This window comes from Hyperolius riggenbachi, chromosome 7 (assembly GCF_040937935.1).
Source record: "Hyperolius riggenbachi isolate aHypRig1 chromosome 7, aHypRig1.pri, whole genome shotgun sequence".
Lineage (NCBI taxonomy): Eukaryota > Metazoa > Chordata > Amphibia > Anura > Hyperoliidae > Hyperolius > Hyperolius riggenbachi.
In genome coordinates, this window is record NC_090652.1 from 295,734,623 (window position 1) to 295,758,360 (window position 23,738).

General features: G+C 44.4%; 1 protein-coding gene and 1 long non-coding RNA gene across 4 annotated transcripts in view; one reads left to right on the forward strand and one right to left on the reverse strand.

The window, feature by feature from the left end:
* LOC137525142 (uncharacterized) overlaps nucleotides 1–23,738 on the forward strand; it is a 435,287-nt gene that overhangs the window by 381,406 nt on the left and 30,143 nt on the right. The gene's annotated exons all lie outside the window — the stretch shown is intronic.
* NHEJ1 (non-homologous end joining factor 1) overlaps nucleotides 14,807–23,738 on the reverse strand; it is a 190,267-nt gene continuing 181,335 nt past the window's right edge. For both annotated transcript variants that reach the window (XM_068245999.1, XM_068246000.1), the window contains exons 7-8: nucleotides 23,045–23,166; nucleotides 14,807–15,200 (exon numbers count right to left, since the gene is read on the reverse strand). In XM_068245999.1, coding sequence (XP_068102100.1) covers nucleotides 15,108–15,200; nucleotides 23,045–23,166 — 215 coding nt within the window. In that variant the 3' untranslated portion in view covers nucleotides 14,807–15,107. The remainder of the gene's footprint in view (nucleotides 15,201–23,044; nucleotides 23,167–23,738) is intronic.

The window sequence follows — 23,738 nt, forward strand, 5'->3', positions numbered from 1 at the left end:
AGAAAATATGATAAAATGTTCTATTTCGCAGATAATTCATTAAAAATAATGTATATATACAGTATATATACAGTAATAGCTGTGCTTAGTCCACAAAAATGAAATAAACCAATCAAAATTAGTTACTTGTGCTGCTTCAATAAAGCAGTCCCGGTATTTTTAAGGTCAGATATACATATCTGATTGTGACTGTATATATTATGTGTACACAGGAATCTCTTATATATACACTAAATAACATCTATGCTGTAAGAATAAAGCCTGATGTGTAGCTGTGTCACTAAGGCCCCGTTCACACTGCACACGTTTCCAGCCGTGTTCTGGAAACGCGTGCAGGTGGCCGACACGCACGACATCAGACATTGCATAGAGAGCAATGTCTGATGTTCACACAGCATGCGGTCCGGGAACGCATGCTGCACGCATTTTTTTAAAAACGCGTGGCTGTCCCATTCACTTTTCAGTGATGGGATCAGCCACGCAACGCACACAAATGCGGATGGCGTGCGTTCGCATGCGTTGCGTTCCGCATGCGTGGCCGTCCGCGTTTGTAATGTGAACGGGGCCTAATAGAGATGGTCAACGAGATGGAAAGAATTCTGCATTGATGCTGATTTATGCAAATGTATGCACTCCCTTTGCTGATGAAATCAAATAATTTGATATGTTGTTAAAATTTGGTTTGGTGACTACAAATTAAAGGGTAACTGAGACGGATGAAAAGTAAAGTTTTATACATACCTGGGGCTTCCTCCAGCCCCCTTCAGGATAATCAGTCCCTCGCTGTCCTCCACCCGGATCTTCTGCTTTGAGTCCTGGTAATTCAGCCAGTCAGCGCTGTCCGGCCGCATGCCGCTCCCACAGCCAGGAACATTCTGCACCTGCGCAATAGTGCTGCACAGGTGTAGTATGCTCCTGGCGGCGGAGTGTGTGCATGCGCACTACGCCCGACTGGCTCAAGTACCTGGACTCATAGCAGAAGATCCATGTGGTGGAGGAGGACAACGAGGGACTGATTATCCTGAAGGCGGCTGGAGGAAGCCCCAGGTATGTATAAAACTTTAATTTCATCTGTCTCAGGTTTACTTTGTTACACAGTAGTACTATACTCTACATATGCACTCCCCACAGAGCTGCAGGGAATCCACTGAGAATGCTGTGCACATTGAACACAGAGGTGTTGTCTATTTACAATCTCCTCTTTCCCTTGCAGAGTACCTGCACATCATTCTTACATGTACCCACAGTTACATTGCCTAGGGCCTGATAGATGTTCTTTGTTCCGGTTTGTACCTTTTACAAGTACTCTTACCAAGGACTAGTTTTAGTCTAAAGGGAATTAATATAGTAGTCTACATATCCTTCTCACTTCAGTTGTCTTGTAAAATTCCTAAGCGTTGGCAGTTAAGAGACGAATTTCATGTTACATACTTTTAATCAACAAAATTGTAATATGCAAATTAGAGGAGTCGGAGTAGAGGAGTCGGAGTCGGTGGAATCCTAAACTGAGGAGTCGGAGTCGGTGGATTTTTGGACCGACTCCACAGCCCTGTTCCTAACAGTGGTATAGTGGAAAACACTTTTGCCTTGCATCACTGAGTCTCACAGATGCACTACCTGCATGGAGTTCGTATGTTCTCCCCGTGGAATTGGGTTTCCTCCGGGCACTCATTTTTCCTCCCACATCCCAAAACATACAGATAAATAAATTGACCTCCCCTAAATTGGCCCTAGACTACAGTGGGCACTATGGTAGGTATTAGTTTATGAGCTCCTCTGAGGATAGTCAATTACATGACCATTTACTTTGAAAAGTGCCTCTGAAGATGTCAGTGCTATATAAATACAGTAGATAATAATAATATCGTAGGACATTAGACTATGACTATGGTAGGATTATATTGTAAGCTCCTCTGAGGACAGTCAGTGACATGACTATGTACTCTGTAAAGTGCTGCAGATGATGTCAGTGCTATATAAATACATATTAATAATATGGGAGGACATTAGACTATGACCATGGTAGGATTATATTGTAAGCTCCTCTGAGGACAGTCAGTGACATGACTATGTACTCTGTAAAGTGCTGCAGATGATGTCAGTGCTATATAAATACATAATAATAATATGGTAGGACACTAGACTATGACAGGGATTAGATTGTGAGCTCCTCTGAGGACAGTCGGTGACATGACTATGTACTCTGTAAAGTGCTCCAGAAAATGCCAGTGCTATAGAATACATAATAATATGATAGGACATTAGACTATGACTATGGTAGGGATTTGATTGTGAGCTCCTCTGAGGATAGTCAGTGACATGATTATGTACTCTGTAAAGTGCTGTGGAAGATGTGCTATATATATATATATATATATATATATATATATATATATATATATATGATAGTCCCTACCAGCCAATTAAAGCCTCCAGCTGCCGGGTAATAGATCAGTAGACACTGGGTTTGGCTGACTAAGTTTCAAGTCAGTGGAAATGTTAGCAGACTAATGAATTATTATGTGAAAATGCACCAGCCACATTGCTGAATGACCACTATGTATGGCCAGAGGTGGATGAAAACCTGCATTGATTACAACTTTGATCAGTTTCGGATAAAATGCTCCCATATGCTGTATGTCCATTTCTCAGTCCGTGAAGAAGTAAATATTTCATTTTAAATCTTTAGCATCAATTCTTCCATTCACCGCGGCCTGAAACCGAATATGAGACCTCTCTTGGCACATTTAATTTTCCCATTTCAATATCTGAATTAAAATCATACACATGATTAGATCCTTACCGTTTGCATTTAAGACTCTGTACCAAGTTTAATTCAATTCCCTCACTGTGCTGGTTTCATCCACCTCCAGAACCGCAATCCACAGATTTTATTTTAAGTAGAGCTGTGAACATTTCCCTTCTGCATTTCAATATGTCTTTCTCACTTTTGTTTACTATTTGAGGCGAGCTGTAAGGTTGGGGTCATCCGGCCCTCCTGGGGGCCACGGTATTCTCTGCCCTGCCACTGCAGCTTGCTGGATGATATTTGGGGGGTGCTCATGCAAAAGGAGGAGGAAATAGGAACTTAAAGGGACACTTAAGTCAAACAAAAAAAATTAGTTTTACTCACGTAGGGCTTCCAATAGCCCCCTGCAGCTGTCCGGTGCCCTCGCTGTCTCCCTCCGATCCTCCTGGCCCCGCCAGCAGCCACTTCCTGTTTCGGTGACAGGAGCTGACAGGCTGGGGACGCGAGTGATTCTTCACGTTCCCAGACACATTAGCACCCTCTATGCTGCTATATGGTATATGATATATGCTATAGCAGCATAGATGGCACTATTGTGGCCAGGAACGCGAAGAATCACTCGCGTCCCCAGCCTGTCAGCTCCTGTCACCGAAACAGGAAGTGGCTGCCGGCGGGGCCAGGAGGATCGGAGGGAGATGGCGAGGGCACCGGACAGTTGCAGCGGGCTATTGGAAGCCCCAGGTGAGTAAAACTCATTTTTTTTTGTTTGACTTAAGTGTCCCTTTAAAGGACTCGTTATCAATGTGCTAAACTAGTGTTTCTCAACATTATTACAGCACCTACCTCTTTATGAGAGACAGGGTTTGCTGAGTACCCCATAATGTGAACATTATCTCTAGTACCCCTTAAAGAGGATTTGTAGTAAAAATAACACAAATAAAATTACTTATTTTTTCCAATATTCATTTATTGCAAAATCTTTCCTCTCCCTGATTTACATTCTGAAATTTATCACTGGTGGTGACATCTTTAGTTCTGCCAGGTGATCTCTGCAGAATGTTGCTTGTTTGGCAGTTGGAAAAAACCGTTATTTCCCCACAATGCAACGAGGTTCACAGACAGCAAACTGTCAGGACCATGCTCATGACATCACACTGTGGGAGGGGTTTCACCACAATATCAGCCACACAGACCCCCCTGATAATCTAACAGAGAAAGGGTAAAGACTTCTGGTGGGAAAGGGGCCATCAGCTAATGATTGGGATGTATGTATACTGTATGTATAAATATATATATATATATATATATATATATATGTATGTTAGGAGTAGTCATTTTTTGCAAGTGCATTCTTTAAAAACTTAACTAAAATGCTTATCCAGACTAATTTATGCATAATTTAGCATATTTTACATCCAAAAACTCATTGCAATATTATCTGATTGGAGAGAGATCTGTTGGCTGCCCATACACCACAGGCTGATTCCAGGGCCGGAGCTACCATAGGAAAAAATGGGCAATTGCTCCGGGGCCCCAGAGCCTGTAGAAGCCCCCAAGGTGACCCTCCCCATCTTAACTGCTGCTCCCCAGGGACTCTGCAGAGTCTGTTAAGTTGGGAGGTGATTGGGGGAGGGTCAGCAGCGGGCCCAGGAGGGAAATTTGGCTGCAATAAAGGGCCTCTAATGACACTTTTTGGTCGGGAGTGTCTGTTGGGGGGCCACCAGGCTAATTTTGCCCTAGGGCCCAATTGTTACTTGAACCGGCCCTGGCTGATTCCCCATCAATTTCAGCATGAAATATTTCGGAGATTAGCCTTGTGACTTTATCTGTTCTCTATCTTTGAATGTCTGTTGTACTTCTGCATTGGGGTCCCACAATATGATTGTGTATCACATGTATGATATCTCATCATATAATCATGTAGCTAGGGGTGGAGTTCTCTACTTACCAATATGTTTAGTCAACATGCTAACATTATGAAGCTAGTGCTGTGGCCAAGACTAAAACGCTACAAGGCTACAGTGCCACTTCCAGATGTTGTAGAAGATGGAGGTGGCCAAAAATAACTAAATATATTACTCAAAAACTTAAAAAGGAGTTTAAGTATTCACTTACCTCCTGCATGTCACAAAAAATAGCTGAACATTTCAGCAAAGCAATAAAACTGTTGGTGTACTATAAGTTTCAGGGTCACACTATTAACTTGATGAAGTGGTCATAAAACCATGAGATGTGTTGTTTAGCTCTATGAAGTTTCAATGTTTTGTATTTGTGGCAACCAGGAAGTGAATCCTTCTTATCTTTTTAGTTGCTGGGCATCTTCCTGTCTGCATACATTTTATTGTATGTATGTGGTTCAGATCAGTGCAGCTGTGCGTTCCTGGGTGTATCTCATCTGGCACAGCTGAATGCTGTTGTGCACATAATCCCACGTTCCCGTGCACGCTCCTACAGTGCTCTGATTGGTGCATGTGATTTTTTGTTTTGTTTACAGAGCCAATCAGATTGTCCTGTAGTGTGAGTGATTGCTACCACAGCCAACAGCAGCAATCATTCGCTAAAAGTAACACAAATATTCACACTGTAGCTCTAAAGGTGCATACACACCTTTGACGGATGTCACCCGTTGGAGATCAGGACCTGATCCCCTCGAGCAACATGTCATGTGAGTGGCGCGTGCATGACCTCAGGCAGTGGGGCGGGGAAGCGGTGCGAACAATGGGATCTGCGTCACTGGAGGTGAGTAGATCTGCTTTGTGGATCACTCATAGGTCGGGGGGCTGCTGTACATATGCCTAATTATCAGATGAAGCGGTTGTTATTGGCTGACTTAAAGGACACCTGAAGCGAAAATAAACTAATGAAATAAACAATTGTATCTATCTTCCTTCTCCTAAAAGAGATTCCACAGTTTTATTTTAGGTTTAAATCTACTTTTTAAGCTTTAACTGTTTTATTGGTTTTGCTAAATGACACATTCATTGAACTATGCCAGAGCTAAAAATCTATGAAGTATTGACCATTTTTACTTCTTCCCTGCTCTCAGAAGCCATTTTCTGCTAGGAAAGTGTTTTATTGTTGGAATTTCTTATCAGTGAGGGTCACACTGTTGTCACTTCCTGTCTGAGTCAGGACTGAGTCAGCCACTTACATACCTGATATTTAACTCTTTCAGACAGAGAAAGAAAAAAGGAACACAGCCTAGTTATTTGTGTGTGTGGCACTGAACATACACATGTCTATCTCATCATGCCACATGTCACCTCGGGTATCCTTTAAGTCAGGTGTGTGTATGGGCCTTTAAGAAGCTGCTTTTACCTTAGATCTCTGTCAGTGCAAGATGTAAGGTGAAAGGAGCTGCTGACAGAGCCATTGTGTGCTTTGAGACTGTGATTTATTGGTTATTACTGTGCTAATAAAACTGCTAGCTCCTACTTAGCTCATTAACCTCTTGTGTCACCTATACCTAATCTTATTAAGCCCGACCTAGGCTTTTTTTAAGCCCTATTCTTCTCATCCAACGTTTTTATCCATTAATCGGTCCTCATTTTTACTTTTGTTTTTTGTTCCTGCCTCCACTCGCTCTTCCATTACAATCTTATTGTTTACATCTTTTAAAAAAGAAATAGAAATAGCTTTCAGACAGCAATTTTAGCAGTGAACCTAAAGGGCCACCAGCAGAGTGGGTCACAGTTGGCAGTGGGGCACAAGCCAGCCTCACGGCATCTGTCAGAAGTGACAGTGATTCATAGGGTGCTGGGCTATCAAATCTCAAAGGAGGGAGTACAGCAGGCAGTGGTGACATTCAAGGTGCTCAACGGGCAGGTGGCCAACAGATGAGGGTACCTGAGAGACGGGAGGTACCATTTTATATTGCAAACCCACAGTGGGTACCTCCAGAAATGGAAGCACAAGCACCCCATATCCCTCACTTAAAGCAGCAGGGAGAGCCATACTATCCCAGGAAAAAATAACATATATAAGTAGATAAATACTTGTTCTACTTAAAGAGAGTCTGAAGCGAGAATAAATCTCGCTTCAGACCTCATAAATAGCAGGGGCATGTTTGCCCCTGCTAAACCGCCGCTATCCCGGGACTTAACGGGGGTTCCTGATCCCCCAAATCCCCTCGGTGCAGCGGGGGAGCGCTTCCTGGTTGGGGCAGGGCTAACCGCCGCAGCCCTGCCCCACGCGTGTCTGTCAGCGCGTATCTCCGCCTCTCCCCCGCCCCTCTCAGTCTTCCTTCACTGAGAGGGGCGGGGGAGAGGCGGCGATGCGCCGCTGATAGACGTGACTGGAGGCAGGGCTGCGGCGGTTGGCCCTGCCTCCAGGAGCGACCAAGTCTGCGACCAAGTGTTGCAGTGGGGGGTTTGGGGGTGAAGGGACCCTCGTTTAGCAGCGGCACACGTGCCCCTGCTAACTTTGAGCTCTGAAGCGAGATTTATTCTCGCTTCAGAGTCTCTTTAAATAGCCTATTGTTCTGTCCACGTTTTGGTTTTAGTGAATTTTATATAGTAAATAAAGAGAAAACTGTACCTGGCATTTTTCATTTTTATTCCCTCTGACTGAAGCCAACCCTGATGTCCTTTCTTCCCTTACTCTTTTTTTTTTTTTCCTCCTAGAAATTGTGCTGTCATATCTAGCTTGCTTTGTAAACGCATGTGAGCACAGCATAGATTGTGTTGCAGCAGCTCACTGAACTGCCCCCTCAGCCAATCAGTGAGGAGCAGGAATGTGGGAGGGGCGATGACAAGCTTTCTTCTCGTCGACAATGTACCAAATAGATCCACGCTGACAGAAAAAAATCTGAAACATTTCTGATTAGACTGGAATGCTTGCAATGCAGGGTCAGGATGCAGACTGCATAATAAACACATAGCAGTGGGTACATGGAATTTGATTTTATGGTGGACAGTCCCCCTTTAAGTGCTGCCAGTGACATCATAGTGGACACAGGCAATATAACAGAAGTTGATTTTTTTTTAGCTTTTTGTCCCTGACTTGTTTCTTCTGTTTATTGTGCAGCAGACCAATTTGTATGCCTTACAAATCATAGCTGCAAATCTTTCATCTACTTACGCCAAGAAATGAGTGCCAACAAATGTCACTGAATTTAAAGTTTTCCTGGGACTAAAGGTGCGTACATACATGCGACTATAGTTGTTTGAAACAATCGTTCCCCGATCATTTCTAACAACGATCGTTTTTTTAAAAAAAAAAAAAACAGCCAATAACCATTAAGTCTAACGACGGACAAGCTAGATCATTAAAAAACGAATGATCTAGCTTGGCGGATTTTTTCTAATGATGATCGTTTGCAAAAGTAGTACATCGTTGGAAAACGGTCGTTCGTACTAGGCTTGACATGCGCATTTCGCTATTTCTCCATGGAACTTTTCATTTTTATGCGCAAGCGCAATAGGTGCTTTACGTGATGTAACATTCGTTCTAACGATCAGATCGTTACACACCTTTAAAAGCTAATTTTACTTAGGTCGTTCTTTCGTCAATTAAAAGTTTGTTCGTCGTTCATAACGAACGATCGTTGTCGTATGTGTGTATGTAACTTAACATTTAATATTGGGTTAACATGGAAACCCTAATTAAGCCTCTTTTGGATTACAAATCTAATTCGCCATTCTCCTGTGTATTCAGCAGCGATGACAATGCTGAGGTTTAAACTGCTCCTAAAATGTATGCATTTTAATGACAACATGCAAAACCTCAGTCCTGATAACCTAGACAGAGACCTATTTTACGTCGTCACCTGAATACAAAATTTAGTGAGGTTTATATATCTAATCAGAATATTGCGATCGACGTATCGTGCCATTTCATGGCAGGCTGGGGAAAAGCAGTATGATCCCAGGAGGCAGCCAGGAATGGCGGTAAATTATACAAAAGCAGGACAGGTTACACATACTCCTTTCGCATATATGAGGGGTGAGATTGCCTACTCCAGCTTGGGGTGTGCCCAGCATATATGGGCACCAATGGAAAAATTGTTACGGACCTCGCAAACCCCTTGCTAAATGAAGGGTACCATTTGTTTGTGGACAGTTATTACACCAATCTGACACTGTTTAAATATTTTTTAGGCACTCAAACTATAGCCTGTGGTACTTTGAGGTCCAACTGGAAAGGGCTATCACAGGAAGTTGTGAACAAAAAATGTAAAAGGGGGGAGTCCTGCAGTATACGCAGCAGTGAGCTCCTGACTGTAAAATACAATGACAAAAAATATATGTTTTTATGCTGACCATGATGCACACGGAGGTCCAACATGTCAGTGAGGTCTCACCAAGCATAGACTGTGAAGCCAGTTGCTGTTAACTACGACAAGCACATGGGGGCAGTAGATGTGTCTAACCAAATACTTGCCCCTTATCTGGTCAACATAAAGACAAAATGCTGGTATAAAATAGGTTTGATATATCTCGTCCAAATGGCATTATACAATGTCCTAATAAAGCTGTGAACTTTAAACACTTCACCCCAAAGGTGGTTTTACCCTAACAAACAGGAGCGATTTTCACCTTTCAGCGCTCATCCCTTTCATTTCTCAATTGCGTAATCACTACTAATCACAATGAAATGATCTATATCTTGTTTTTTTCACCACCAATTAGGCTTTTTGGGGTTGATATTTGTTTTCAGTAATTACTTTATTTTCTATGCATTTTAAAGCTAATGTAACCCCGTATTTAAAAAAAAAAAAAAAAAAAAAAAAAGGGAAGGCTTGGTCCTATTGGGCCATCCCTCTCCTCTCCCGGTGCCCTCCATGCTGTGATGGCTCCTCCGTTCTCATCCCCGCCGAGGGGACTTCGGAAGTCGAGTCCTCCCGAAGACAGGCGGCGCAGAAGCGAGTGCATGCACAGCGGCAGCAGCACTGTCTGACTTATGAAAACGTCCTGGAGCCATTAAGAGGCTCTAGCAAGTCATTTTTATAAGTCAGCTTGTCATTAAAGGGAACCAGAGAGGAACGGGGGGTGAAAAAAGAAACAGATTTTATACATACCGGGGGCTTCTTCCAGCCCCATAAGCCTGAATCGCTCCCACGCCGCCATCCTCAGCTTCCTGGATCCGCCGGTACCGGACCCGTCACTTCCGGTGGACGCGGCCAATTGTCCGCATCACAGGGGCTCCCTCCATACATGTACGCATGCGGCTGCGCAGTTAACAGCCACATGCGTATCTGTATGGGGAGAGCACCCTGTGATGCGGAGAATTGGCCGCGTCCGCCGGCCGACTTGCCGACTCGCGGCAATGACGGGACCCGGTGGCGGCTGATGCAGGCAGCGGAGGAGTGCGACGTGGGAGCGATCCGTGCGTATGGGGCTGGAGGAAGCCCCAGGTATGTATATTGCATCCTCTCTGGTTCCCTTTAAGTGGTTAAACAGAGGTCTTCTTGAAGGTAAGCCAACACTTACCTTCTTTTTAAACAGTTTTTGATTATTTTAGATCCCTAAACAATTCGCAGCCATTACACTGTTTTGGCTCCAGGGGCTGAGTACATTTTGCAGTGGCACTGTTTGAGTTGGGCGCCGGGTTGTGCCGCTAGTAGTAATTATCAGTAATTTACATCATCCGATATTTTACTACGCACTACCTGGCACACCCGATCTCACTTGAACCTATCATCTACCATCGGCTACAACTGTTTATGATAATGGAGCAGCTGATCAGCTACAAGCAGGGGTGTAACTAGAGGGGAGCAGGGGGAGGGCAGAGCAGAGGGGGCCCCAATTACTAACCTTCCCTTCCTCCGATACAGAATGTCTGGGTACTTCAGATCAGGTGTGTTTGTGGCTACACTTGTTATGGGTGTGAAGATCCTGATGGCCACACTTGTTTAATGACTCTTGTGAGACGGGCCCCCAGACTGTGAAGGGCACCAAGGGGAGGCAAGGGAAGGGGTGTGAGCATTTGAGGGGCTCCATCACAGTTTTTCTGGGAAGCCCCATGAATTGTTGTTACCCCACTGGCTACAAGCCGCTTTGGGAGAGCGATTACCGCTAATTAACACAGGCGCCTAAATGACCTGGACCAGTTGGGGTCTTCCATCCTTTTTTTTCTTGGTAGCATTACACCATCCAGCTAGTGGCTGGATGGAGTAATGGTTAAGGGCTCTGCCTCGGACACAGGAGACCAGGGTTCGAATCTCGGCTCTGCCTGTTCAGTAAGCCAGCACCTATTCAGTAGGAGACCTTGGGCAAGTCTCCCTAACACTGCTACTGCCTATAGAGCACGTCCTATTGGCTGCAGCTCTGGCGCTTTGATCCGCCAGGAGAAAAGCGCAATATAAATGTTATTGGTCTTGTCTTGTCTAGCCTTATTTGAGAGCACAGATTAGTAAATGAACATGTGCAATTTCTCTACAGTGCAGGAAACAAAATAGAAAACAGCCACATGGATGCAATTTTAGGGATAACAAAATGTTGAAAAATAGCTTCAGATCATTGCCGATCGGCTCAGAAACAGCACAGGGAAAAATGTCTGGAGATCTACAACTTCATACTGTTTTTGGGGCCACTAGGGGCGCTCTTTCATTTAACATGTTTTTTTTTATTTTTTTTCATTTGAGACACCACAGAACATAAGCCTTTTATATAGTCTCTATTTCCATATAAAAAGGTCAGTAAGTAGCAGTAGTCATCCAGCAGCTCCACGAAACTCTGTTATTACCGCAGTCTCCGCCGCTTGCCCAGGACAGGAGATCAAAAACTGTTTTTCATTTTCTCGCCCTATAAAACCAAAATAGAGAATCCGCAAAAGTCTCTTTGGGAACAGGACATTTTTTCATGGGTCTTTGACCTCGTTAGCTTCCTGCATGTGTTAATTTTTCATGTTAATTTTCATGTTCGCTTGAAAAATAAAACCCTAACATATCCGTTACTAATCATCAGCTGCGTTTAATAGGTACACATTTTGGGCTGAGAGGCTGAAAGTTCCTGTACTTTCTTATTTTTATCAGCTTTAAAAAATAGATGGCGATGCAGAGAAAACACGCTCGCACACATTTGCGTCTGTATTTTTCCGTAAAGGCGGAACATGGGGCCATAATTACAACACGGTTCTTGTAGCACGCCGGCTCATTCTGTGGTTTGAAAGAAGGGAACAGTTTCCACACCCCTGGCCTGAAAGTATAGATGGAGGGGAGAGAGCCGGAGGGGACTGCAGAGCTGCTGGTAAAGATTGCCTATAGCTTCTGTATCTCCCAATTATTATCGGGGAAAAATGATCAGTGGAAAATGAAGCTGATATTGGCCTTCAAGCAGGCCCGGATTTACATGACAGGAGCCTCTAGGCACAGATGTCCTGACACCCTAGATTTTGCCGTCCCTGAACCTAAAAACCCCCACTGAACCACAACACAAGTGTGCTGGCTGGCCCAGCTTTCTCTTCTCCCTTACTTCACTGCCCAGAATTCCCCCCCCCCCCCCCCACTGCAAGGCCGGCATTGTGGGAGCTTGGGCAATGCTATTCACCTGCTTCCACACCACCGTTTAACCTCCTCTGCTCCCGGCCCCCTCCTCTAGAAAGTCTGGGTCCCCCTGCTGGATTGCCGGGTGTCATACGTCACACCTCAGATCAGCATGACCTGCAACCAAGACAGTTAGTGTTGCCTGGTAACGCCTACTGCTGTATACAGGAAGTGACATCTATTTACTTCCTGTATGCGGTGGTCAGCGTTGCCATGTAACACTAGCTGCCATCACTGCAGGTGGCCGCTCTGAGGTATGGCACCGGGCAATCTAGTAGGGGAATCCAGAGCAGAGCTCCGGAGGTAAAACAATGACAATGGTGGTGAAGGGGAAATCTGGCTATATACATACGGGGGTCTGGCCATATACAAGAGCGAGTCTGGCTATATACAAGGAGGATCTGGCTATATACGAGGAGGAACTTGCCATATACAGAAGACACCATATTTTTGGGGGTCAGCGATACTTCAGAGGTGGCCAGCGGGACCCAGGAGAAGACTGCAGTTGCGACAAGGGACACATGTGACCTCTAGGGGCTGGAAGGAAAGTAAGTAAAGCTAGATTTTATTAATCGTCTTGGATATCTTTTAAGTTTGACTGGATTTGATGCATGCTTGTTTCAGGTGTGTGATTCAGACACTCCAGATGCATAAGGGCCTGTTCAGACTATCTGCGTATGAAGAATGCGTTTAAAATCAAAGAAACGCAAGTTGAAAAACGCATGCGTTTTTCTTGCGTTCTAATGCGTATTCTATTGCGTTTTGCACACACACGTGACCCAGGGGAAAAAAAAAGAATTATGGGAACCGCAGAGGAAAATGGACGCTAAAAACGCAATAGTACGCGTTTTTGATACGCGTCCATAGACTTTCATTGCGTCCGTTTCTATGCGTGACGCACAGAACTGCGTGCAGCAATGCGGATGAGAAACGTATGCGTCTTATACGCATACATGTGAACTAGCCCATTCAAAAGCATTAGGAGCCGTTTCTATGCATTTTTGGTACCCGGACACGTTCCCTGAAAACGTCTAGGAACGCGCATAGTCTGAACAGGCCCTAAGAGATCAGCAGGACTGCCAGGGAACTGGTATTGTTTAAGAGGAAAAGAAAAATATGGCCACCTCCATATCCCTCTCACTTTAGACACTGAAAAGAGTTTTTGCCACTTTAATAAACTAACAACCAGAGCTATTGTCAGACAACTTGGAAGGGGTAAAAAGCAGGGCTGTGGAGTCGGAGTCAAGGAGTCGGAATTTTGGGTACATGGAGTCGGAGGTTTCATAAACCGAGGAGTCGGAGTCGGGTAATTTTTGTACCAAATCCACAGCCCTGGTAAGTATTAGACTAAGGAGATGCCACACAGAGCAGGGTTCATTCGTGCATATGTTTTGGTCATGTCCTAGTATTGTCCCCTTCTGGAAAGATGTACTATCAATAAATAATAGACTACTGAAAATTACTCTCACACTGGATCCAGGTCTCTTGCTACTGGGGAAAATGGAAGAGGATATTCTAACTCAGCTCAAACAGATATTGGTTAGGACCCTCTGTTTCCAACCCGCAAAGAAATACTTAAACTATGGAAAAAATCCTGTGCTCCTACATTAGGAATGTGGGCCAAGTCTATTATCTGCTCTTAATCTCTATACAAAACTACATACCTGAATAGGAGATGCCCAAAAAAATATTATAAAGTCTGGGGCATATGGAAATCCAGAATTATGGACCCCACGGACTCTGAATTTATCCCAATACTGTCATAATAATTTTTTTCTTTCTCCCTATCCTATGATAAATAGATAATGCGGACATGGAGGGGACGGGGGCGAATTGGGGTTCGGGCGGTCATCTCTCTTCCTTTTTCTTCTTCTTTCTTCTTCTCTCCTCCTCTCCTTTTTTTCTTCCTCATCTACAGGGTGGTTTATTGGATATTGACAACCCAATATGTGACACTAATTTGATACTACAAACTGTATTTATGCGTCTTTATTATTATTGCTTATCAAGAATGTTTGTAACAAGAATCTCTCAGACGGATTGTCATATTATGGTAACCACAACTGTAGTTTACTGTTCTATAAACACTGTGTTGTATTTCTCCTTTTCAAAAAAATCAATAAAAATTAAACTGTTAAAAAAAAGTATTAGACTAAGGAGTCGGAGCCATCTTGGGTACCTGGAGTCGGAGTTGGATGATTTTTGTACCACCCAGGTAAAAAGACGAGAGCGGTTATACATCCATATTTTATTATTCATTGCTGCTTTAGAAACTAGAAGAGCTTGCCAGGAAAATGTAGAAAATTATCTTTGTCATTTTCTAAATAGGCCCCTTAATGTATACAGGGTTAATAAGTAAAGCTACTGTTACAGAGGAAATTTAGTGAAATACCTGGTCTCCCAGGATGCTTCAGAAGTCCGCATAGCTAAACAGCCTAGGCTAAGCATCACTGGAAAGGCGGGGCTACATACCAGTATACAGCAATATAGACAGTGTACTACTATTCTAAGGTATGTCACTACAGTGGCTCTTCTAAGTCCAAATTTGCCAAATACAAAGTAAGAACACAAACTTATTTACAAAAGAGACCAGAATTTAATGCAACTGTATTCAAAAAGTTAAAATTGTCAAAATAACAAACAATAGTCAAGCAGCCCATTATTACTAAACACATTTGGTTCTTCCACTATCACAACTTGCAACATTAGGTGAAGTTACAATATAAATAGAAATACATTATATGACATTAGGGGAGGGCACTGCTCAGGAGGAGGGCATCTAATCTCTGTAGCACATGATGGCCATTGTTGCTCTCCTGGCATCACTAGGATGGAACCTTTGTCCGTTTTTCCCCCTTGTGTGGCCACTGCCCTTCATGTAAAGAGTCCCTTGGCTTTCTTCTTCTTGGGTTTGGACACGGAGATCTGGGCGTGTTGTGTCAGAGAGAAGACGTCAGTGGGAGGCACCTACAAACAGGATAATTCATTAACCGTAAATCTGAAGGTACACAGGGGCTTAACCACTTCAGCCTTCAGTGTTTTTTCACCTTATGCATCCGAGCAATTTTCACATTTCAGTGCTCCTCCCATTCATTCGCCAATAACTTAATCACTACTTATCACTACAAAATGATTTATATCTTGTTGTTTCTGCCACCAATTAAGTGGAAACAACATGATATAACTTTCTTTGGGTGGTAAATTTTGCTAAGCATTTTTTTTCTAAATGCATTTTAACAAAAATATTAAGAAAAAAATTGAAAAAATATATTATTTCTCAGTTTCCGACTATTATAGTTTTAAAATAATACATCCTACCATAATTAAAACCCACATATTTTATTTGTCCCTGTTATTACATTGTTTAAATTATGTCCCTATCACAATGTATGGCACCAATATTTTATTTGGAAATAAAGGTGCATTTTTTTCAGTTTTGCATCACATCACTATTTACAAGCCCATAATTTAAACAATAATAGTAATATACCCTCTTGACATGCATACTAACCACATCCGTACCAGAAGTCTCTGGCCCCTTAAGGACCAGAGACTACTGGTACTGTAAAACGCACATACCCGCCTCTCTTGCCGGTCACGACGCTGTCCCATTGCCCTTGGCTCCACTCTCTGCCGTCTCTATGACGGTAGAGCTCTGTCAGCTGGTCAGAAGCTGCTTTCATTGGTTCCTGATGCTGTCTATCAATGTGAGACAATGTGATTGGCCCTCCGTGATCACGTGGTCAGGAGCCAATGAAAGCAGCTCATGACCTGCTCACAGAGCGAGCGAATTGTGGCATGGAAATAGCAGTGAGATCGGCGTAGCGGCAGGGATGCGGAATACCGAAGGAGTCAAATCTATGTCCAGTCAGAGCCGCAGCACCACCTGCTGGACGTAGAAGTTTTATTTGGGTATTTTTAGGAGAGTACATTTTAAAATGTATGTAAGTGTAATTTTACTATTTGGCCACAAGATGTCCTCAGTCATTAGCTTCATGCTCTGCTTTTAGTGTGCGAAACAGGAAACAATGTATATAAGTGTTAACAAATGACCGCAGGCATCTCATTGATGCTGCGATCGTTGACACAGGGGCCAAGATCAATGAATGGATTGATCTTCGGTGCTGGCAGAGGACAAGAACGAGTGCGGGAGCACGCGCGAAAAACCACAGGTTTTTTTTCATGGATGCAGCTCCTACTTCCAGGATGCATCCTTTTTGGACATAGGAGCTACATCCTAAAAGATAAAGAACACATGGTTAAAATGACACAACAGGGTATTCCATTTTGTCTGATTACATGCGTTGAGGATGTCAGAGTGTGCCGAGAGGCAAAAATACAGACAACGTGGCGGTCTTATCTCTCTCATGATCTTACAATGATTTACTACTTTTACAAAGATTCACTGAGATTTGTTACTCTACAGCAGGGGTGCCCAATAGGTCGATCGCGATCTACCGGTAGATCGCGACCGCCTATTTGGTAGCCGCGTCATGTTAAATTTTGCGGCCGGCAGCTATCAGATTCTGCTGCCGGCCGCTGGCCAATCGGAAGAGGCGGAGAGGAGAGGACGCCGCAACGTCATAGCTGGGGACGCCGCCCCCTGCGCCCGCCATTCAGCCGCCCATCTACATTCTAGCCAGCGCGGCCAAAGGAGGGGAGACCAGGAGGAGCCCCAGACACCGCCGCTGGAACTGAAGGGAGGTGAATGGCACCTATACCTAACTACATTATACCTGGCTAACTATACTGAAAGCAACCACACCTAACTACACTATACATGGCTAACTATACTGAAGGCACCCACATCTAACTGCACTATACATGGCTAACTATACTGAAGGCACCCACATCTAACTGCACTATACCTGGCTAACTATACTGAAGGCACCCACACCTAACTACACTATACATGGCTATACTGAAGGCACCCACACCTAACTGCACTATACCTGGCTAACTATACTGAAGGCACCCACACCTAACTATACTGAAGGCACCCACACCTAACTACACTATACATGGCTAACTATACTGAAGGCACCCACATCTAACTGCACTATACCTGGCTAACTATACTGAAGGCACCCACACCTAACTACACTATACCTGGCTATACTGAAGGCACCCACACCTAACTGCACTATACCTGGCTAACTATACTGAAGGCACCCACACCTAACTACACTATACATGGCTAACTATACTGAAGGCACCCACATCTAACTGCACTATACATGGCTAACTATACTGAAGGCACCCACATCTAACTGCACTATACCTGGCTAACTATACTGAAGGCACCCACACCTAACTGCACTATACCTGGCTAATTATACTGAAGGCACTCACACCTAACTGCACTATACCTGGCTAACTATACTGAAGGCACCCACACCTAACTGCTACCTATACTGAAGGCCGATAAAGCTAGCTATCTATACTTCAGGCACCTATACCTATCTACCTATACTGAAGGCACCTATATCTAGCTACCTAAATGTTGGTAGATCTCCTGGACTTGGCAAATTTTAAAGTAGCTCGCGAGCCGAAAAAGTGTGGGCACCCCTGCTCCACAGAGACTCACTGAGATTTGTTACTCTACAGAGACTCTCAGACATTTGTTAATCTACAGAGACTCTCTGAGATTTGTTACTCTACAGAGACTCTCCGAGATTAGTTACTCTAGAGAGACTCACTGAGATTTGTTACTCTACGCACAGACTCACTCAGATTTGTTACTTTACAGAGACTCACTGAGATTTGTTACTCTACAGAGACTCACTGAGATTTGATACTCTACAGAGACTCACTGAGATTTGTTACTTTACAGAGACTCACTGAGATTTGTTACTCTACAGAGACTCACTGCGATTTGTTACTCTACAGAGACTCACTGAGATTTGTTACTCTACAGAGACTCACTGAGATTTATTACTCTACAGAGACTCACTGAGATTTGTTAAGGTGGCCATACATTACTCGATGGCCACCAAATCACCATCTGATAGATCTTTCTCTGATCAAGTCTGATCAGAGAGGGATCTATTACCTGCCCGCACACTGCACACCGATGTCTAGTACATTTCAGCATGAAATATATTGGAAGTCTATCTAGTGCATGCCACCCCCCATGTAATGTGCCGTCTGAGCATGGGCGTAGCCACGCTCAGACACGACATCGTGTGAATCTCTGTCGCCGGGTAACGCCACCACGTGTCAACGCTTGATGTGGTGCCATTCCGCTGCACTTAAATTGCACCCGACTGGGGCTTGTGGGCTGCAGACAGGACAGTGAACTGCCCGACAAGCGAGCAGTTCAGCCTGTCTGAAAAGGCCTTATTCTACAGAGACTCAGCGAGACTAGGTATTCCACAGAGATTCACTGAAATTTGTTACTCTACAGAGACTCGCTGAAATGTTGTATTCAACAGAGATTCACTGAAATATAATATTTAAAGGATACCCGAACTGACATGTGACATGATGAGATAGACATGTGTATGTACAGTGCCTAGCACACAAATAACTATGCTGTGTTTCTTTTTTCTTTCTCTGCCTGAAAGAGTTAAATATCAGGTATGTAAGTAGCTGACTCAGTCCTGACAGGAAGTGATTACAGTGTGACCCTCACTGATAAGAAATTCCAACTATAAAACACTTTCCTAGAGGAAAATGGCTTCTGAGAGCAGGAAAGCGATAAAAGGGGAATTTCTTTTCATTGAGGGTCACACTGTAGACACTTCCTGTCTGAGTCAGGACTGAGTCAGCAACTTACATACCTGATATTTAACTCTTTCAGGCAGAGAAAGAAAAAAGGAACACAGCATAGTTATTTGTGTGCTTGGCACTGTACAAACACGTCTATCTCATCATGTCACATGTCACTTCGGGTATCCTTTAAGAGATTCAATACTTTTCGTATTTTTGGGGGGCTGGTAAGTGCTGTCCTTAGACCGCTATTGTTCCACCACAGCCTGTCTCCACTTTCTCCTCCACCCTCACCTCTCTCCATACTACAGTACGAGTCGAACAGAGCTTTCCTTTATTGTTGCCACCAAAAACCATCTTTATAGATACAAATATTAAAAATGGGTAAGTAGCCCTAGCTGGGATCTGGTGAAACCTAACACAGGGATCCCAGAGAGTGGATTAGGGCAATAAGACCGCCAGAACCAATTTTCCCACGATAAAGGAGAGTTGTATCAGTGTTGAGCTTTGAAAACACACTTTCATTCTTTTTTCTTTTTGAGACCTAATTTAGAAAGTCTCCACTCGAGTCCCCAGCCATTTGCAGCAGCCCATCCCCTCTCATTGACTAACTCCCAGGCCAGCTCCAGCAAGCTTACCGCTTTCCCTTCTTCATTTCTTCCGCCTGAGCGCGGCGACCTGACAAGCCCAATGCAGCGAGATCAGGCGGCCACACATTACAGTAGCGGGCAGCAGATCAAAGCCTCTCTCGGGTCGGAGTGCCCCAGGTGTGCTTCATTGGTGATCAGTGGTGCAAAGAGCAAGTGTATTACAGTGTATTACCTGCTAATACCCACTGCTCTCCTCTCTACCCACCCATCTGATGCATGGGAAGGAGGGTGGCATGAATTATGTCATAGTGTGATGTCACAACTGCTGGAAAGTGCTATTCAAATTGAAAACAAAAGATATATTTAAAGAGAACCAGAGTTGAAAGCTAGACTAAAAACAGATACTTCGGTAGAGGGAAGCCTCTGGATCCTCCAACGCTGACCGGGAACCTCTGGAAGATCCGGGTGGTGCTCCCCTTCATGCACAAGCGTGGCTGTGCTTGCACGGTAGCTTGAAGCTGCTCATGCACAAGCGGCTTACTGCACAGGTGCAGTACGACCGCACTCATGCTTGAAGGGGAGCAAGGCCTAATTTCTCCAGAGGTTCCCTGGACCGTGTTCCCCTTCATGCACGAGCGGCTGCGGCTTACTGTGCAGAATGAGCGGAGAATGGCCCGCATTCCCCAGAGGCTTACCCTACAGCAGCTTACTGGGAACCTGTGGAATATCCGAGCCGTGCTCCCCTTCATGCACGAGCGGCTGCGGCTTACTGTGCAGAATGAGCGGAGAATGGCCCGGATTCCCCAGAGGCTTACCCTACAGCAGCTCACCGGGAACCTGTGGAAGATCCGAGCCGTGCTCCCCCTCATGCACAAGCGTGGCTGTGCTTGTGCAGTGACATGAAGTCGCTCATGCACGAGCGGCTGCGGCTTTCTGTGCAGGTGCAGTACGGCTGCACTCGTGCATGAAGGGGAGCACGTTCACAATCAGAAATATGGAAAACTCTTGTTGGATTTTTTTCAGGGGTCCGCTCCTGGCAATGGCGGGGGCCAGGAGGATGGGGGAAGTCTTTGGACTATCCTAGGTAGGTGTCTGTTTTTTCATCTAGGTTTTGCTTTGGGTACACTGTAAAGAGAACCCGTGTGGGCAGCACCTCAGTCACTGAATAGGAAACTTCAGCAGAGACCCTTTACATAATTGGGACACTGGACATATCTGATGATGTCAGCCAAGCTGAATCCGTTTGTTTCACACTGTAAGCTGCTCTGACGAATGCCGGAAACACACTTAGCTACACTCAGTTTGATATAAATCCAATATTGCAGTGTGCTGGAAGGTAGCGAGTCTTGCTCAAGGTTACAGGAAGCCGCCGGACGTCGCTGGAGGTTTAATAGGCATTTGCCCATAAGATAAATGCTGCAGAATGCTCACTAGCTTTGCATTCTTTGTGACAATAAACAATTCCATTTCACAGTCTTCAGAAGCTGCAGCAATTTCTCCAATTTAAAGAGCCCCTTCAGCTTTTTAAAATAACACAGCAGACTTGTACAGAGGCGCCAAAAAACTAAAAACAACTTTTGTTTAGCATTATATAAAATGGAAAGTAGTGGTGGACTTATATCCCCAATAGAAGATCTCTGAAAGAAGTGCTTGGTTTCCAGATACCTGAACTAGTTGCTCCATAGCTCCCAACTGTCTCTCTTTCGGAGGGACAGTCCCTCTTTGGGAGCCCTGTCCCTCTGTCCCTCTTTAAGGACTTTGTCCCTCCTTCTATATAAATATATATATATTTCTATACTAAAATGTGTTTGATTGACTCTAAACTTTATTCCCATCCTTTAAAATTGATATATTAACTAATTTTAGAATGTTACTAAGAAGGAAAATTAACCAGGACAGAGAGGACCAGTGTGGTTTAACTTATAAAACAACATTTTTCTCTTATGAAATCTTTATGGTATGCGCGACTAGGGGCGTGATCAGGGGTGTAAAAGGGGCATGGCTTAAATGTCCCTTTTTCTCATTTCAAAAAGTTGGGAGGTATGGTTGCTCCCTTAATTGCCTGATGAAGCAGGATTGTGCCTGTCAAACGCGTTGCATCGTGAAATAGTTAAAGTTTTTATTGAACTGAAAGTGACATTTACGGGTCTTCTATTGGAAAGGTAATTCCACCACTACCTCCAATCTTATATAATTTTAAATAATTTTTATTCTTTTGGCGCCTCTGTACACCTGTCCATCCATGGTGGAAGGGTGTTTCTCCACTTTCCTATCTACAGAGAGCGACTTCTTAAAGAGACTCTGTAACGGAAAAAAGTTCCCCAGGGAGGTAGCTCAACTGAGTAGGTGGGAAGCCTCTGGATCCTATCGAGGCTTCCTCCGTCCTCCTGTGTCCCGCGGCGGTCTCGTTGCAGCCCACGGAACGTACAGCCGACAATTTGTCAGGCTGTGCAATATTTTCCTTTTCTGGCACCAGCGGGGGCGCTGTTGCGGCTCTCCGATCGGAAATAGGTGGAAACAGCCGATCTCTGTCGGGTCGGCTCTATTGCGCAGGCACAGGAGAATTGCGCAGTGGAGCGGACCGACAGCGATCGGCTATTTCCTCCTATCTCTGAGTGGAGAGCGGATACTGCACCTGCGCTGGAGCCAGGAAGGTAAATATTCACATCCCCGCCGTTTGGGGAGATTTATTGCTGCCACCGTGGGACACAGGACGGGGGGGGGGGGGTATGGGAGCATGGGGGAAGCCTCCGGAGGCTTCCCCCACCTGAGGTGAGTACCCCCCAGGGGAACTTTTTTAAGGTACAGATTTTCTTTAAACCTGAGTGGGGTCAGGTCAAAGTTCCCCACCTGCTATGCCAGTAGTTGTCTGAGTGGTAACCTTTATTTGTAAGTATAACTAATTGACCAATAAACTACTTTTAAAGATTTTGTAACATACTACACCATCAGGGGCTCTCGGTTTTCGCTTTTGTGAGCTTTTTAAAATTACATCGTTTCTACAAAAGTCGCTCTTTAGTGTAAACCCAAAAAAATGCACATGTTGGGTACAGCGTGGGTTTTGCCAAGCCAAATGAGTAGTGAAGCAGTTGTAAGGATGTGATTGATGTTTGAGGCATAGGGTGTGGTAGCAATAATGGTGGCATGCTTCATTATTTTTGGAAACCTAATGTTGGTGCGGAAGGCGGAGCAAAGAAGCATAATGTGATGATGGTGTCCCTTGGGGGAGAGAGGAAGTGTGCTGCAGTACTAAGATGATGGTGAAGGGCGGAGCTACATGTCTCATGTAATATAGGAGGTTTGGCAGGCCTCTAATCAAGGTGGCCACAAAGGGTCATAAAAGTGTAGTAAATTAACAAAATGGCACAGGGAGCTTGAGCAACATAAATGCAGAAAACTGTGAAGAAATCTTTGCAAATATTGTCCTACAATACTCGAAACACTGCATAAAGTAGAAAGAGATTATTCCCCTGCTTCCTAATGTATCTATGTATGTATGTATGGACACACCTCTGATTTCTTCTGCTGGTATCCAAAATCCATCGATTGTTGAGATACGAGATGTTCCTCTTTGATTGCTGTGCCGCTATCCTCCCCAGTAGGCGGCAGTACATCCTGGGGGTGTTCAGCATCTGTTTATGGGAACACACACAAATCTAGTTATGAGATAGTTGAAAGAGATGAACGGACTAACACAGCATTGTAAGAAAATCTGTAGTAGGGAAAGGATCAAAAATAAATTGTTATGGCCCTTTCCACTTATGCGAATTTGATGCATTTCCCCGCATGCAAATTCAGACAAGGAAACATAGCCTACCTAAAACAATAGGCTGAACGGAACAGAAGAAACAAAGAGGGCGTGTGCTGCCCTACAAGGTATCACCTCACTTATAACTGGCTGCAGAAATGTCTCTTGACAAATTTCAAGGCACAACACCTGTGAATTGCATCTGCATGCCAGAATATGCAGGTCTAAACTGACTATACTGCTCTTCCCTGATGTAGTCAGCCCACACAGTATCATTTGCATTTCAACAGGGGCACCTCATGTAGGCCTTCCTTTTGCCCTAAGAAAGGGGAGCAGCATTGGTGCCCCAAACACACTTTCACTGCCCGAAAGGACCACGACGCAGGGGCAAATCCAGGATTTTCAAGGGGGGGGGATTCCTGATAGGTCTCTTTTGGCAAGCCGCACACTACCGCG